This window comes from Diorhabda carinulata, chromosome 10 (genome assembly GCF_026250575.1).
Source record: "Diorhabda carinulata isolate Delta chromosome 10, icDioCari1.1, whole genome shotgun sequence".
NCBI lineage: Eukaryota > Metazoa > Arthropoda > Insecta > Coleoptera > Chrysomelidae > Diorhabda > Diorhabda carinulata.
The window spans coordinates 2,323,866-2,342,047 of NC_079469.1; the positions used below are offsets into that span (position 1 = coordinate 2,323,866).

The following is an 18,182-nucleotide window of genomic DNA, read 5'->3' on the forward strand; positions in this document are numbered from 1 at the left end:
CTGTGCTCATAATTATTCTAAAAAAAGTTATAAAGTATAATAAAATAATATTAATCGTTTAAAGGAGTAAAGTTAAATAGATAATATTGAAATAAATGTAATGTATACCGATATAAGGTTAGGTATATTATTTTCTATATGGAACATATCCAGTATGGTGTCGTGTTGTCAATTTAATTGTCAAATTTATTAATCGAAATGCCACTGTCAAAGACGTGAGATCGTGTGTGTGTTGTTTTCGTGTAACGATGTGATTATTGATCTTTTTTCTTAAATTAACCGGTGGAAATAGAAATGAAAAAATCATTAATTTCCAATGCGAAATACGAGAAAGTACCATACGATGAAGATATTTTTACATGCAGGGTAAGTTTTTATTAATCATTCAGGTATATAAATAACTAATGTCCGATCTTTGTTTTCATATTGATTCAATTTTATATAACTGTCTCAAATTTATGAGAAAGTTGCTAAAATATAATATTTATTGACATGGAAAAAGCATATGTTATAACCCCTATATTTTGATTATTAATCATATTATCCTTTGTTAAATACAGTGTATTTGTTAAAAATTTGTATAAACATTAAAAATACTGCTCGAGTCGCTTTTGTTTCATAATTTTCTTTTTTGTTGGCAATATTTTTTATTCTTAAAGATTACGTGTTTCTTATAAATCTCTCCTTGAAGGTATTAAATGAAATTGTTTTATCTTAAATATGTTAATAATTTCTTGATAATATTATTTGTGAATGGTTTATTAGATCATTTTATTTTTACCTAAATATATTAAAATAAATGAGCGTGCGTATTTATGGTACTTTTAGTTAATTATTTCAAATTTTATAACCTAATTTATACGGTTTTAAGAGGATCGTAATTTCTATTAGAAAGCTTCTTCAATATAATTGCTTGAAATATTGTATGAGTTTCCACTTGATAGATGTTTTAATTATTTAAAAAATACATTTGATCAATAGGGTTTTCTAATATTAAAGTCGACAAATACTTTTCAGACATTTTTTATTTAGATATTGTGACATTAATAACAAAAAATCTTGTTTAGTGTAATTGATACGAGGAATAGATGAAAATAGGTCAGTTCTATTGTCAAGGGAACACTTTAATTGAAAATTTGTAACCTTCATGGTTTAATAATTATAAACTTGATTGGAAAGGGGTTAAGTCATCATTTTGCATTTGTATTAAATTATTTATGGCGATTTGAAATTCTTCTTTTTCTTCTATTTATTCGAGAATATTTGAACTGGAAAATAACGCGATTTATAATTACAATTTGAGCGAATCGCTCCTGGGTTATAATATATTTTTGACAATATCAAGGTATAGATTGTTAGTCAAGTTTTTTTCTAGAAATAAAGTTGAAATTGAGACGTATTTGTCTTCTCTACATCAAATTTGTGCATATATATTTAGTGCTTTTTTTTATGTGACATTCCCTCATTTTTACCTGATCGAAAAAGGGGCTCAAACGTCTACCCCTCGATGGTAACTTTCACTCTAGTACTTCTGGAACCATCCTCGTAGATATTTAAATCACGAGGCTATTGCGACCTTGAGGAATTTATTATTAATATATAGGACGTGATTATTAAAATGTTATTGAAATTAATATAAATTCATATTAAAAAAATAATAAACATAAATTATAATAAATATTTCTATTATTGCTGAGCAAATCTCGAAAAAGAGGTACTCTTCTATTACTATAAATAGATTCTTTTTTTTTTGCTTATCATACACTTGACATTTTTTCTAAAGATAAGATATTAAATAAAGTATCTGTAATTTATGTGATTCGCAAAAAAAAATGACTAAAAGGTTGGTATTACCGCTGTAGTGATTGATATCTAATCACGTACGTCGTAAATAATACCCTCACCGGGAAATGTTCAACACGATTTTGAATAAGACCATAATTAACTGCTCCAAATATTTTAAAATTAGAAAAATATTCTCGTACATTAAGTTTAATTCTATGATAAACCATGTCCCACAGGACTCTCTTTAATTTTAAAACGTCAACCGCCATTGAAGATATTTCGTTATAAAAGTTTTAACTGTCACATGACACGTATTATAATACCATGTCATTTTACGAAAATCTTTCCTTCCACTAAATTCACAAACTATTTTATAGCCGTTTGCGCAGATGATTCAAGGTCATTTTAATATTGAATCTTCAATATTCAGCCAGCTTAGATAAGTAAAAATTACACGAAAGTTGTTAATAGAATAGTGAAGCCGGTTTTCGTAATTACACCAATATTTTATGAATTCCAAAAAACCGTTATTCAAATACAAAGTAAAAACAAATAATACAAGACGTGAATCGTTTTTAAAAGGTCAAGTCTTCAAGGTTTGGGTTGTCTAGAGTTTATAAAAACACGTATTTTTTAATAAAATATTAAGCATACATTTTTAAGATAGGAAGATACTGCTAAGTTGACAATACAAGAATTAATTAAAAAAATTTACTAATTAATCTATTTAACGTACTTCTATTTGTGCGTTCAGTATTCCGTCCGCCTCATTTGAACGACTCATTTTTTTACGAAAAATCAAAGCTAAAAAAGCATTTTGAAAATTATGAATAGTTTAAGTAGGCTCCCGCGCGAAATGTCGAAAAACCATATATTTTTTGATAGCGTAGAGTATGACAAATCCAACGACACCTTTCTTTATATAAGTTATCGATCAAAATCTAAATAAATTTCATTCAAAGTTCGCTTCTTTGACCTGAGATCTTATGGGAACCGTAGTTAAATAATTTGATTACAAATTAAATTAGATATATGACTATATATAGATTTGATTGGTAAGCAATTAATCTTTCTAATGGTGTTAGTTGTTATAGCGGTTATTAACTAAAAATTGTTATAATTCAATGCATATCCAGTAACTGAGCAGAAATTAGGGAAACGGCCATATTGTTTCTGTCACTCAAGGAAAGCGCGCGAAATTTAACCACATATACATACAGGAGATCTCTGCTTATACTATATAAGTATATGTGTAGCAATACTCGACGCTTTTTGGCTGTTTTGTAAAAATCAATTGAGCGACTATTTATTTTTAATGAAATGTCAACTTTTAATTAAGCAACTTTTATGCATTATTTTAGTTCATAATTAATTTAGGATTTTATTTGACTAGTTTGGTAGACGCGGGAACCTCCTTAACACGATCATGATATGAATGTTCGGAAAGTAATCCTGATCTCGTGTATTGTCGTTAGAAACCGACCGATAAAATTGATCACCTGACGAGTTATTTCGTTTGTTTTCTCAACTTCAGTTAAACGCTTTTAAAGTTTCTTTTAATATTTTTTTAACCAAATTCAATTTTTATCCCTTGTAATATTTTGATTTTAAATCTGATAATTATCTGTCATTGGCAACACTGTTAAAATTCCCTAACGATCGAACCGAATACGACTGGTTCGGATCAAACGAACAAAGCTAATATTTTATGTTTGAAAAACTTTATTATTTACTTATTTTATTCCTGATATTTCAATTTCTTTTATTAGAAACGAGATGGATCTTCAATATTTTTCTAACCTAACATTGTGTAATTATCTTATGCAGACATTGCTACTTAATTAATTCAGACGATTCAATCGACCCAGATCATTATTATTAAAACAAAAAAAATCGATTAGAAAAAAAAAACTGATCGATAATTAATTGCCATTCGACCTCATTGACTAATTTTATATAATATAATAGGAATCAGCCAACCTTAAATGTTCAGTTTCCCCTCTACAGATTATCATCAATAGGTAGAATGAATTCAGTTTTGCATGATGGTTATATGCGAAAATAGTTCTTCGTTAAATAGAGTGATTATAATGTAACGATGAGTATTTTTAAAAAGTTTTTACATGATTCCGGTAAAGTAGAAGAAAATGCCGTTGATAATGAACGGCCGGAAGTGGAAGACGAAAAGGTAAGATGTCGTATTGTCTCTACTTGGCACCGAATTATTATGTCATCCAACAATTTAATTTGTTTTGTTTTCTTAATGAATTGAACAGAATCGGACTCACGTCGAATCATGCTGGGACTTTCTAAAAGAAATTATTTTAAAATACCTATAAGTAATACAGGTAATTTAAATTTTTATAAGTAATTGAAACGATATTTTCAGGGTATAAATATACAGGGTGTCCTACAGAACCGTATAGGGGAGTCCAAAATATGACGATTGGGGGCAATTTAGTTCTAAACTAAGAGTCCTGATTTCTTTTTAACTTTTTAAATAACATTTTTGAAAACAGGTTTTTGGTTATTCGAATTGAATGAAAATGAGAAAGTTTTAGAATCAAATTATCCATGTTATAAAAATATTTTTCTAATCAACTGACGGATCAAAAACTTTTGTGAAATTTTAAGGTTAAGTCAAGCCTATATAACACCCAGAATGGCACGATCACCTTCTATTTACCTTTACTCAATTGATTGTATTGAATTTGGTATTTTCAAGTTGAAAGATGGCAAAGAAATTAACTTTTCCCGAAATTGTAAAATGTATGTGTTATATATTTTTTTGAATAGATAGAAAATTTTGAGATAATTATTTTGAGAATTGGGTTTCCATGCAGCGAACCTGTGGCAGAAAATGTGTTTTTAATGTTTATAACGAATTCTTTTTAATATGTTCATTATAAATGCATTTTCAGTTGATAACTTACCGGCAAACTATCAACATTTTAAATTTTAACAAGTATATTTCAATAAGTATTTAATTTCACAAATAAAAAAATGAATTTTGTTGGAAAATGGTGTCTTAGTAAAGAAGAAGTAAGTTTTTTGATTAATCAATATTTTTTATATCGATTTTTTAAAAAAAACTATATCTTTATTAAAATCCTAGCTTTGCTGGCACCCTGTATATATACATATTCTATTCTTCCTAGAGTTTGTTATAATTTTATTAAATAAGTACACAAATGCTGCCCTAACGACACAAACGAAACAATTTATAGGTTAGAAAGTCAGTTGAAACAAAATCAACTTTCGTAATGTTATAACCACAACAAATATACAAATAATTGACGTCTAAACACTATTACATTCTTTTTTTTTAACATTTCACCACTCTTATATCACTGTTTATATCCCATTTTTATCAAAAACCGAATGTTTAATTTCTTCCCGCTTGTATATATGTATTACAGTATCCTTTCCAGCGGTAGTGATGTCATGAACTGACGTCATATTGTACTTGTTACAAAAATGCAGGGTTGTCAGATGCATTTCATGAAATTATGATTATCAAAATGTTAATAATATTTTTTATAACACAAACATGATCTTAATAACTGTAAAAAGATATTCAGCGAACTAGATACATGCGTAATTTATATAATATACCTATCTATATACAGGGTGTCCTGTAAAAGAACCGATACTAAGCAGAGGCGTATAGGGGAGCCCAAAATATGGGTGCAATTTACCTCGATACAAAGTTCCATTTCTGAGGAGTTGAGAGTCTTAAATTAGGGACAAAAATTCCAAAAAAAAACTATTTCTTTGTAACCCATGGGATTATTAAGGGCATTAATTAAGTTGAAGGCGATCGAATCGTTCTGGAAGAGTTAATTAGGGGTGACCTAACCAAAATAAGTTCTCCATCTCGTATACTCGAATAGAACGTTCTCGATTAATACCAGGGTTGCAAAGAAATTAATTTTTTTTTTTCGAAATTTTGGGCACTACTGCGAGACTTCTCCTTACATATACTCATAAAATTTGTGAACTCATTTGTCTAAATTGCTTAATAATTACAGAACTATGTTAAAATTATCAGGTTACGTTAATATTCTATTATAATATTAAAATTTGATAATTACGTGTATTTTGGCAACACTGTAAGATCGTAGATTATGCAGATTGACTATTTAGCAACATCTTATCATCAGAATCGTTTAGATGAGTCAAATTTTGTATCAAAATGAAATGACTTTTTGATATAACATCCCCATTTTTTTAAAGATTATGTTTTTTTTACATTTATAGTAATTTTCCATGCCATTGAACTTTACACATTCTTTAATGACAGTCCAGGTTCGGACTAGAAATATAGAAGACACTGAATGGTGTCATTTACGATTTTTTTCCAAATCCAAGCCAGAAAAACATTTAAAAATTGCCACTATTAATTTCTATAATACGAGGAGACTTCTAAAAGTTGTATTATATGTGTTATGACTCGATATATTGTCAGTGAATAATAACCTTCCTTTGAATAACCTACTTACTAATAACTTTTTTTTTGAAATATTTGCATTATTTTCATTCATCATTCTTAAAGATAATAATAGACAACGATAATTACAGTTAAATATTTAAATATAATCGCAATGAGTTGCAGTTGCATATGATATGTATTTATCTGTCTGCCGCTAGTTGTAGAATTTATATTCAAAATATAGAAATAACGTACCGTGAAATAACACATCCTGTTTACAAGAATTTATATATTACGTGAAACATTTCAATCGATTCATCATTGTAAATAGTAAATAACCATATTTTAGTTCATGTTCTAAATATAAAAAAAATCAAATAAACTCAATTTTCATGAATATTGGAAATAACACCCCTTTAGTTCAAGGACAGAAAGAATAGGACGGTCTACGTAACCAAATCTGTCAACTGTCTTCTGACGTCACAAATTACAGGACGTTATATTGGATATAACGCTCCTTTAGTCCAAGGATAGAAAGAATAGGACGGTCTACGTAACCATATCTGTCAACTGTCTTCTGATGTCACAAATTACAAAATATAAACAAATACTAAACTAATAAATAATGTGATTTCTTTTGTGAAATATGGGGGCTTTTATAGAATGATCACAGGTTTGCAGTAATTTGTGATATCACAAAATTGGATTTTGTTAATCCCTATGCTTTTTAATTATCTATGGTCAATTACATGAACAGAGCTATTCTATCTTGTGTATGACGTAACAAGTTGACAAAGTAATGGTTTAATTGCAATCATTTATAGATCAATATCGATTAAATAAAGTGAAAACTCATATTTATAGATCGATTACAACATTCAATAGAGTAAAAAAATCGAATTCAAACGTTTATTTTAGACCGACAAAGATAATACAGGAATATGGTTGACAGCTAGCGAAGCAAGTAGTTTAAGTTATGAAGAAGTAGCGGAAAGGTTACGTGTAGATATTAGGAAAGGTCTAAATTGGCAAGAAACGAGTGACAGAAGGAAGGTAGCTGGGTGAGTATTTATTATATAACCCCAAACAATAGCGAAAAATTTATTATGACAAGTGACGTTTCCTGATTGGCATACGCATCATTTGAATATTTATTTTGAAACTGTGTAAACTTTTGTTTGTGTTTTAACAGACGTTTAAAAGTGACTTTATTTATTGTAAAACATCCTCCTGTTTCAACAAACATTGTTTTAATCTTTTCATTCAAGTTTTATTCTTACTTAACATATTTTATGTGAAGTTAACTATTTTAATTATCCGTGACGATTTAAAGACGTGTAAATCTACAATGTACACATATCTAAATCACTGTTTTGTCTTATGTTAAAACAATCTAACATGTAATTAATTCGTAATCACACTATACATATGAGAAATAATACATCGTTGTTTGAGTAAAAACATAATTACATAATATATTTACCAATTTTGATATCGAAAATATTTATAAATAACATAAATTGTATTGCATTTATTTATACGTGCTTTCGAAAGATAATTATCGACGTGATTCATTGAAAAATTATTGTGAATCGACAAGATAAAGATTATTTTTAGGTATAATGAATTTTCTGTAAAGAACGGCGATCCACCATGGAAAAAGTACTTAGAACAATTCAAAAATCCATTAATTTTATTACTGCTGGCATCGGCGGTAGTATCTGCGGGCATGAGTCAATTCGACGACGCCATCAGTATTACAGTAGCCATAGTTATAGTTGTAACAGTTGCTTTCGTACAAGAATTTCGATCTGAAAAATCCTTACAGGAATTGACGAAATTAGTACCACCATCATGTCATTGGTTAGTTAATTTTAAGGTTCCCCCATATATATATTTAACCAGTTATGTTTTAGTTTGAGAGAAGGTACTCCAGATACGTTCTTGGCAAGGGAATTGGTACCTGGAGATATAGTGTTGTTGAATGTGGGAGATCGGGTACCAGCAGACGTGCGACTATTCGAAGCGCACGATTTAACATTAGACGAAAGCTCCTTCACAGGTGAAACCGAACCAGCTAAAAAAAACACGGATCCTGTTATCAGACCCAATGGGGCTCATTCGTCTAACACAAATATCGCTTTTATGGGAACCTTGGTACGAAACGGTATCGGAAAGGTAGTTTTTTCATTAAATAAAATTTATAATGTATGTAATTAAACATGTTTATTATTTTGTAGGGTATCGTAGTATGTACAGGAACGAATAGCGAATTTGGCTCGGTGTTCAAGATGATGTTAGAAGAGGAAGCCCCAAAAACTCCTTTACAAAAATCAATGGACAAACTCGGAGCTCAGTTATCAATATATTCGTTTGCTATAATTGGTTTCATCATGTTGGTAGGATGGATCCAGGGTAAACTTATTATGGAAATGTTCCAGATTGGTGTTAGTTTAGCTGTAGCTGCTATCCCGGAAGGTATCATACACTTTATACCATAAAATCTAATTCCATTTCTATTAGCTTCAATATTTAATTGAATTAATCTTTCATAGGCTCTTTTATAGAATCATATCGTGTATTTCTTCTTTTAAATCTATCGTATGTTTATATAGTCTTTTTTAGTGATAATACCTGTTTTAGGATAATTTTAATCGACATCCTTTTAACCTCTAGGTGCTAGGGTCTATTTCACAACAACTTTATTGTATGTTTTTAGTTAATTCAGTATTTTTAGTTATTTTCTTGCAAAGTTCTGCTTGATAACTCATCACTTCTTGAATTTCGAATATAACTTCTTGTGTACACCCTCTAATGGTTATAACTTCCGTTTGGAAGGTACTAGATTGGGTTTCCATTGATATATTCCAATTACCATCCCTTTTAAGTTTTTAGAAACATCAATATGGTCTGTTTTTAATTAATTTGGTATTTTTTAATACTCTGTTGCTAACTTCTGCTTGATAACTCATCACTTCTTCAATTTTGGATATAACTTCTTGTGTAGACCTTCTAATGGTTATAACTTCTGTTTGGAAGTTATTGGGGCGGATTTCCATTGATATATTCCAACTACCATCCCTTTTAAGGTTTTGGAAATATCAGTATGGTCTGTTTTTTGATTGAATGATCATTTTTTTTGTTATTCGGTATGATTCTTGAAATTTCTTTTTGAGACCTCATTTAGTGCTACTTCAGGTGGTGTGGATCCCAATAAGACAGTTGATGAGGAGTTTTAGTAATTATTTTTTCGGTAAAGGAGATATAAAGGATCTTTTTAGATTGATTTAGCTAAGGGAAGGTACTACCAGAGTGTTCCTCTTCATTTTATTCGTTCTTCTAATTTTCCTACAGAACAGAAAGGCTTCGGGGCTTACTTTTTAGTTGATTGACTGCGTTTTTTTGTTCATAAATTTTTGATTTATCAAAAATTCCTTCGGTACAAATGAACTATTATGAAAAAAAAATTCACTATTTTTGAAAAACTGCGTTGGAAAACTTCACTTAATGTTAACTATAAATTTGACTTTTTTAAATATTTGAAAATTGAATAAAATGTTTCTTGTTCATAAATTTGTATTTTATCGAAAATGCCTTCGGTACAAATGAACTACTATCATAATAATTTTTGAAAAACTGCGAGGGAATACTTTCCTTAAAGTCAATTACTTCAATTACTTGTTTAAATATTTAAGTCATTGTATTATTACAGGGTGTTTAAATAATTTTCAAAAACAAAATGGAAGTGGATTTGCAATAATAGTGTTATTACTTATTTATTCATTGTTTTCTTGGAAATAATCGAGCGTTGATATATTTTTCAGAGAAAAAAACTGTTTTTTGATCATAAATTAGTATTTTATTCAAAATTGTTACTGTACAAATGAACTACTATGAAGATAATTTACTATTTTTGAAAAATTAGGAGCTAAAACTTGACTTTAAGTCAACCATATCATTTACTTGTTTACTTATTCGTGTTATTAAGTAATTACAGGGCGTTTTAATAATTTTCAATAACAAAATGGCGATTTATTTGCAATAATAGTGATATTGTTGATATTTTTATTGTTTTATTTGAAATATTCAAACGATTATATATTTTTCAGAGAAGAAAATTGTTTTTTTGATAATGAATTTGTATTTTATCAAAACTTCCTCCGGTACAAATGAACTAATATCAAAATAAATGGATATATTTGAAAAATTGCAAGTGAAAACTTTTCTTAAAGTCAAATGCATAATTTTTTTACTTATTTGGGTAATTCATTTATTAGAGTGTTTAAATAAATTTCAAAAACAAAATGGAGGTGGATTTGCAACAATAGTTCATTGTTTTCTCAAAAATATTCTATAAATGTTATTTTAAAAAAAAAATGTTTTTTGGATGATAAAATTGTATTTTATCAAGAATTCCTCCGGTACAAATGAACTACTATCAAAATAAATGGCTATATTTGAAAAATTGCAAGTGAAAATTTTTCTTAAAGTCAATTAAATCATTTTTTTCATTTATTTGGGTAATTCTTTTATTACAGGGTGTTTAAATAATTCTCAAAAACAAAATGGTGGTGGATTTGCAACAATAGATTATTGTTGCAAATCCAAATATTAAGTAAATGGTATTTTTTAAGAGAAAAAAATTTTATGTTTCATGCTTCCTTACTATTTTCTTTAGTAGTTCCATCTCTGCTGCTACTGTTTCTCTCCACACCTTTTTATTCATTTTAATAAGTCAAATTTACTTTTTTTATATATACAGTATGTCATCGATAAATATATTTATCGGTGTGATGTTATCCTAGTAACTTATGCCACAATACCAAAGTAAAAAGCTGAGGATCCAGTAAAAACTATCTCTAGGTGTTTTCCTAACTCTCTAACAGTAAAATTGAATATTTTCATGACTCATATCCATTTCTATTGCGATTAATCATTTTTTATTGAATCTAAATGTCTCATTGCATAAAAACCCTTTCGCGTACTTCCTAAATCCACCAAAAAATGGTTTTAATGCAATTTCATCCAACCTCATTCCATTTTTTGTAGGTTTACCGATCGTTGTAACGGTAACTTTGGCTTTGGGCGTAATGAGAATGGCTAAAAGGAAAGCTATCGTTAAAAAACTACCAACAGTCGAAACTTTGGGGTGCGTAAACGTGATCTGCTCTGACAAAACCGGTACCATAACCAAAAACGAAATGACAGCTACTGTATTAGTGACATCAGACGGTTACATAGCCGAGATAACAGGAGCAGGTTACAACGACCACGGTCAGATTTTGTTACACACCAAATACGATTTCCCGGATAAAGCTCGAGAAAGTATTAGGTTGTTATTAGAGGTAAAATTGAAATCGTTTCTATATCGATATGTATTATTTCGATTTTTGTTTTTTAGGTGGGGGCTGTTTGTAATAACGCCGTTATAAAAGACGAAACGTTATTGGGTACGCCTACAGAGGGAGCTCTATTAGCCGCAGCCATGAAACACGGTATGGACAATATTGGCAACCGTTACATCAGACTCAAAGAATACCCTTTCAGTTCCGAACAAAAAATGATGGCAGTGCAGTGTATTAACAAATACGACAATAATAAAGAAGAAATATTTTTCGTTAAGGGGGCCATTGAGAAATTGTTATCGAAATGCACCACGTATAATTGGAATGGTAATGGTTTAATCAATTTTTTAATAATCTAACCATGTACCGAGGCTTTTCAAGGCTCAATTTCTACAATTCTTTCCCATAGGTTGACATTTTGTACTTCAATTCGGTTCTACGCTTCTAAAATCTTCTAATAAATTTTTCCCAGCCACCGTCTACCTCTTTTACCTCATTTTTCTCCAAAATCTTTCATTAATTTTTATTCCTCTTTGATTCACTTCCATATGTTACTTTTGGTCGTGGTTTGTCTGTTTTGAAGAACTCTTGTGCCCTTGTATCTTAATTATTTGTATTATATAAAAAAACTCCTTCGGTACAAATGAACTACTATCAAAATATTTTGCTGGATTTGAAAAATTGCAAGTGAAACCTATTCTCAAAGTGAACTAAATCATTTTTTTACTTGGCTAATTCGAGGCCACCCTGTAACGTTTATTGTTTTATATGTTTTTAATCTTCCATGTTTCACTTCCGCATGTCACTATTGGTTGTGGTATGTCTGCTTTTTAAAACTCTTGTGCCCTTAATCATCCCACGGCTTAACTTATTTGTGTTATATCAAAAATTTCCTTTGGTACAAATGACCTACTATCAAAATAATTTACTATAATCGAAAAATTGTCAGTGAACACTGTTCTCGAAGTCAAGTACATCTTTTTTTATTTATTCGGAGTATTTCAAGGTAATTCTACAATATATTTCCACAGGTTGTCATTTTGTACTTCAATTCGGTTCTACGCCTCTAAAATCTTCTAATAATTTTTTCCCACCTTCTTCCTCTTTTACCTTCATTTTCTTCATTTTTGACCTTTTTCGTATATTTTCCTTTTAGTATGTCCCAATTTTCTCATTATTTGAGCTTTTATAGGATTTATAAAGTTTCTTCAGTTCTTGGTTCGTTCTTCTTCTCCAAAATCCTTCGTTTGTTTTTATTCCACCTTGTTTCACTTCTGTATGTTACTTTTGATCGTGTTTCGTCTGCTTTAAATAACTATTGTATCCTTGTGACTTAATTATATATATTATATCAAAAAAATTCCTTTGGTACAAATGAACTACTATCAAAATAATTTGCTGTATTTGAAAAATTGCTAGTGAAATTTACTTATTTGGGTAATTCATTATTCATTCATAATTATCAAAAGATAAAAAGGTGGTGGATTTGTAACAATAATTGTATTGTTTCACTTCCTTATGTCTTTTATTGAGCAAAATATTAAGTTAGTTATGCATCACTCTGTATAGTTCGAGATAATTTCAAAATATGGAAATTAAAGACACCCATTAGTTTTCTTGATAACATTTTGAAGTTTTTTGGTGTATCGGATTCTGTTGAAGTTACTTCCCGAAGAGACACTGTCTTATAAGGAAGCTAATAAGGATATATAGTCCAAAAAATTTTACTTTTCTTCCCTATTTTTCTTCTTAAACCCTTCTAGGAACATTTTTCTACGTTACACAATAAATGTACTGTGAAAGTACCTATAGTTAAACTTGCTAGTACTGAATTCATATTTCAAATGCACCATTCACTAATTTATTTTCCCATTAAAAATCTTTATTAATATAGTGTTTTACTGTCTATATCTACAATCAACTGTTGCATATCAATTTTTTGTGGTACCCAGGTAATCAACAACCGATTAGCGATCATAAAAAAGAAGAATTTCTAGCAGAAGCCCACGAAATCGGTAAAAAAGGCTTAAGAGTCATAACATTAGCGAAAGGTAAAACCCTACAAGATTTAATGTACATGGGAATAATAGGAATATGTGATCCACCGAGACCGAGAGTTAGAGAAGCCATTTCCATTTTAAAAGAATCCGGGGTACAAGTTAAAATGGTTACCGGAGACGCTATGGATACAGCCATAGCCATCGGTGAATATATATCTATAAAATAATTTGTTTATGGCTTAATATTTATTTTTATTTCAGCTCAATCCATAGGTTTGGAAACGCTTCCGTCTCAAGTACTTTCCGGTGAACAATTAGATAGATTTACGGAGAACGAATTGGACGAAGCAACTCCTGGAGCTACAGTATTCTATAGAGTATCGCCGAAAAATAAATTATCGATAGTGAAATCCTTACAGAGAACTGGACATATAGTGGGTATGACTGGAGACGGTGTAAACGATGGTGTAGCTCTGAAAAAAGCGGATATAGGTATAGCTATGGGTAAAAATGGGACGGATGTGTGTAAGGAAGCCGCCGATATGATTCTTGTCGATGATGATTTTTATACTATCATGTAAGGACTTTATTTACAAATACATTACCGTTCCTAAAGTACTACATGTTGTAATAAAATGGTTTCCGTACATTACGAAAGTAGTCCTCAAAACATCACCATGGTGTACAAATAGTAGATAGTAACCTATGGAGAGGAAATTCTAGTAATAAATACCTAAGCTAGTGTGGAAACACACTGTACTCACTTTACTAGGATTATAAAAACTAATCCAAAAGTGGCAGCACTGAAATCATAAACTTTTTGAACTCCCGGTAGAAGATTTACCAATAATGACCTATGGGGGAATCGCCTGGTAGAAAAAGTCTGTTATCTGTGATCAAGATGTTCGAAAGCTGGATTAAAATGAAGAATAATGATAAACTTAAGAGACTGAAAGGTCCTTGTGACAAAAATATCCTTCCTAGAACTCCTACTAGATGATTTACCAATAAAAACCTATGTGGGAATCACCTGGCAGAAAAAAAATTGTGATCTGTGATAACGATAATCAAAAGGTGGATTAAGGAGAGGAAGAATTACAAAATCAAGAAAATGGAAGGTCCTTGTGACAAAAATAACCTTCCTCGAACCCCCACTATATGATTTATCAATAAAAACCAATGTAGGAACCACCTGGCAGAAAAAAAATTGTGATCTGTGATAAGGATAGTCAAAAAGTGAATTTAGGAGGGGGAGAATTACAAAATCAAGAAAATGAAAGGTCCTTGTAGCAAAAATACCTTTCCTAGAACTCCTATAATATTCCTTTTTCCTAATCTAACATGACAACTTAATCTAACCCCACTTTTACCTTAAAAATCGAAATCTAACCTCATTTAGACCAACCTATTCTAACTCAATCAGCATAATTGTTATAGAAAAAGAGCACAATCGAACATTATTCAGGGATATTTATTGGTATATTGGTATAACTTGACCTAATTTGATCTAACCTCTCTTTAACCTATCCTAACCTCAATTTTTTTTCAATCTAATAGACTCTTTTATATCATGACATTCCTTTTTGCCAACTTAAGCTTAATCTAACCTCACTTTAACCTTAAAAACGAAATGTAACCTCATTTAGACCAACTCAATCAGCATAATTGTTATATAAAGAGCACAATCGAAGACGTTTCAGGCAATTGTCGATATTGATTGGTATATATTGACGTAACTTGATCTAACCTTACTTCAACTTTAAAAAATGAAATCTTACCTCATTTATACCAATCAAATCTAACGCTTTCAGCATAATTGTTATATAAAGACAACAATCGGAGGTTTTTTAGGTCGTAATCGATATTTATTTGTATATATCAACGTAACTTGATCTAACCTCACTTTAACTTAACCAGCCCTAACCAATTTTTTCAATCTAATAGGCCATTTTGAACCACAATATTCCTTTTTTACTGTAAAAGGACGAAAATCAGTTAATTAATTTGATATAGTGTTAAAATGTCTTATAAGAAAATTCTATTTATTGGAAAATTCAATTTTGACTGGAATTAGATATAGCGATCATATGTGATAGTCAAAGGAAGATAATTTTTTTAAAATTCTCCTATTTTCAGAGCTGCGATAGAAGAAGGAAAAAGTATTTTCTATAACATTAGGAATTTCGTTACTTTTCAACTGTCAACTTCGATAGCAGCTCTATCTTTGATAGCTCTATCGACAATATTAGATATACCCAATCCGTTGAACGCCATGCAGGTAAATATTCCAACCCCTAACCTGCAAATATATATTTTTAATTTTCTTCCAGATATTGTGGATAAATATAATAATGGACGGACCACCAGCGCAAAGTTTAGGGGTAGAACCCGTAGAAGAAGACGTGGTGAAACAAAAAGCGAGAGATACAAAAGAGCCGATGATAACAAAGAAACTAATATTGAACGTACTACTATCGGCGCTGTTCATTATTGGCGGTACGCTTTGGGTGTTCCAAAAAGAAGTAAGTAAACGTTACATAACCTCAAAAAGTTTATGCAATTTAGTTTTTCAGTTGAGTTCAGAAGGAATCACGGCTAGAGACACGACGATGACGTTTACTTGTTTCGTTTTTTTCGACATGTGGAACGCACTTTCGTGTAGATCGCAAACTAAAAGCGTCTTCACAATAGGTTTGTTTTCGAACAAGATGTTTTTGGCAGCGGTAACGCTTTCCGTGTTGGGACAGATGTTGGTTATATACCTACCACCGTTACAAGCGGTTTTTCAAACGGAAGCACTAACCGGTTGGGGTGAGTTTAAAAACCGTGTTTAGGTTATCTTTTCTTCGGTACAAATGAACTACTATCAAAATAATTTACTATTTTTGAAAATTTGCCAAGCGAAAACTTTCCTTTAAGCCAACTGAATCATTTTTTTCCACTTATTTGGATCATTATTTTGTTAAAGGGCGTTATAATAATATAAATTCACAGTTTTCAAAACACTAACTGGTTGGGGTTAGTGAATATTCAAAACCGTGTATCGTTTATCTTTGCTTGGGTACAAATCAACTACCATCAAAATAATTTACTATTTTTGAAAATTTGCCAAGCGAAAAGTTTCCTTCTAGTCAACTAAATCATTTTTTTTTCACTTATTTGGGTCATTATTTTGTTACAGGGTGTTTAAAAATATAAATTCACAGTTTTCAAAACACTAACCGGTTGGGGTTAGTGAATATTCAAAACCGTGTATCGTTTATCTTTGCTTGGGTACAAATCAACTACCATCAAAATAATTCACCATTTTTTAAAAATTACAAGTAAACTAAATAATTTTCCACTTTATCCGATCCTTTAGTACTTTATTTATTTTATATTGATTTTTTGTTTTGTTTTTAGATATTGCCATGTTGACCGCCCTTACGTCTTCCGTATGGGTGTTTTCTGAGTTAAAAAAATTGATAGAAAGATATATGGAGAGGAGGTGCAAGGGAAAGAGATCTCCTTTGGAATACGTATGACAAAAAAGGGGGTTTAGCTGCTCGATGCTCTCCCCCGAACCCAAATTATTCGGTCCGTCTGATTAGAATGTGCAAATTATCAAACTATCACTACTCTATGTGAATAAAATATCACTTAACGTAGTCCTTCTTGTTGGTTCCACGTCTATCCGCAACTGGAATCGGAAGTAAACGTTGGGAGTTGTACCTAGAGATTCCCAAATTTTATTTCGCTTTCCAAAAATCACGTTTCTACTCGATATCTTTTTTTAATTTTTGGATCTAAGACGTTTCTAAAATGGTGCTTTTGCGTGTAATTCAAATTTATTCACTTGCAATCTATTTAGGCTTAAATAATTAAGAAAAATAATATAAGGGTGTGTTAAAAGTTAGGGTGTTTCAAAAATTAGCAATAACAGGATTTTTTTGACTTCACAATTGCTGAAAAACATTAATTTCCAAAAAAGTTATGGAATTATTGACTATATGACCTCCTTGAGTTATTAAATAGCTTTTGTGGGGTTTTTCAACCCCTATAATCAACTCCCAATTAGTAATAGTTGGATTAGGTACGCCAATGCAACTACCGGAGTATATCGGTTAACGGGGAGGACGGTTTTGTCAAAAATGGGGCAACAACATCATATTTTGGACCCACTGGGTTTTCATGAGACGTACCATCAATAATATACCAAACAGGATCAGATGAATCCTTATTGGAGAATCAATCCAAAATATTCTCAACCATTTCAGCCAAGAACACAGATTGTGATGTCAAAAAAATCCCTTTTCAAAATAATTCTCAAAATAAAATGGAATCTTCTATAATTATATTGGATATAAAAGACAAAACTATACAAGGCGCGTTAGCACCGGTTTTCTAAGTACTACTCAACTTTTTTCGCTACTACTTCTAAAGTTCAATTTATTTATTGGGCTAAAAACGCCATTTTGTTACTGAATTTGTATTTTATCAGAAAATTCTTTCGGCATAATTAAACTACTGTCAGAATAATTTGCTTTTATTTAAAAATTGTCAGTAAAAATCTGACTTAAAGTCAAATACATAATTTATTTGTTTAACATCATCTATTACTTTCAATACAGGGTGTTTAAA

The 18,182-nt window shown here is 30.3% G+C and overlaps 1 protein-coding gene across 3 annotated transcripts; it reads left to right on the forward strand.

Annotated features, from left to right (window-relative positions):
* The first annotated feature begins 56 nt into the window (after positions 1-56).
* On the forward strand, positions 57-17,878 carry LOC130899007 (calcium-transporting ATPase type 2C member 1). 3 transcript variants are annotated; one of them, XM_057808662.1, is made up of 13 exons: positions 57-366; positions 7,136-7,278; positions 7,835-8,080; positions 8,134-8,395; positions 8,458-8,695; positions 11,267-11,562; positions 11,619-11,889; positions 13,515-13,766; positions 13,824-14,139; positions 15,699-15,840; positions 15,893-16,084; positions 16,136-16,373; positions 16,965-17,878. In XM_057808662.1, the coding sequence occupies exons 1-13, from the start codon at positions 295-297 to the stop codon at positions 17,084-17,086; spliced, it is 2,790 nt and encodes a 929-aa protein (XP_057664645.1). In that variant the 5' UTR covers positions 57-294; the 3' UTR covers positions 17,087-17,878. The 3 variants fall into 3 exon arrangements, with proteins under 3 accessions (XP_057664645.1, XP_057664644.1, XP_057664643.1); XM_057808661.1 differs by having other exon boundaries at positions 84-3,973; XM_057808660.1 differs by having other exon boundaries at positions 84-3,973; positions 15,893-16,373.
* The last annotated feature ends 304 nt before the right edge of the window (positions 17,879-18,182 follow it).

Excerpts from the sequence above, each read along its gene's own strand:
- LOC130899007 (XM_057808660.1), top strand. The coding sequence starts at position 3,884 with ATGAGTATTTTTAAAAAGTTTTTACATGATTCCGGTAAAGTAGAAGAA. Across the intron at positions 11,890-13,514 it reads CACCACGTATAATTGGAATG|GTAATCAACAACCGATTAGC; the intron begins GTAATGGTTTAA and ends TGTGGTACCCAG. Across the intron at positions 15,841-15,892 it reads ATCCGTTGAACGCCATGCAG|ATATTGTGGATAAATATAAT; the intron begins GTAAATATTCCA and ends ATTTTCTTCCAG.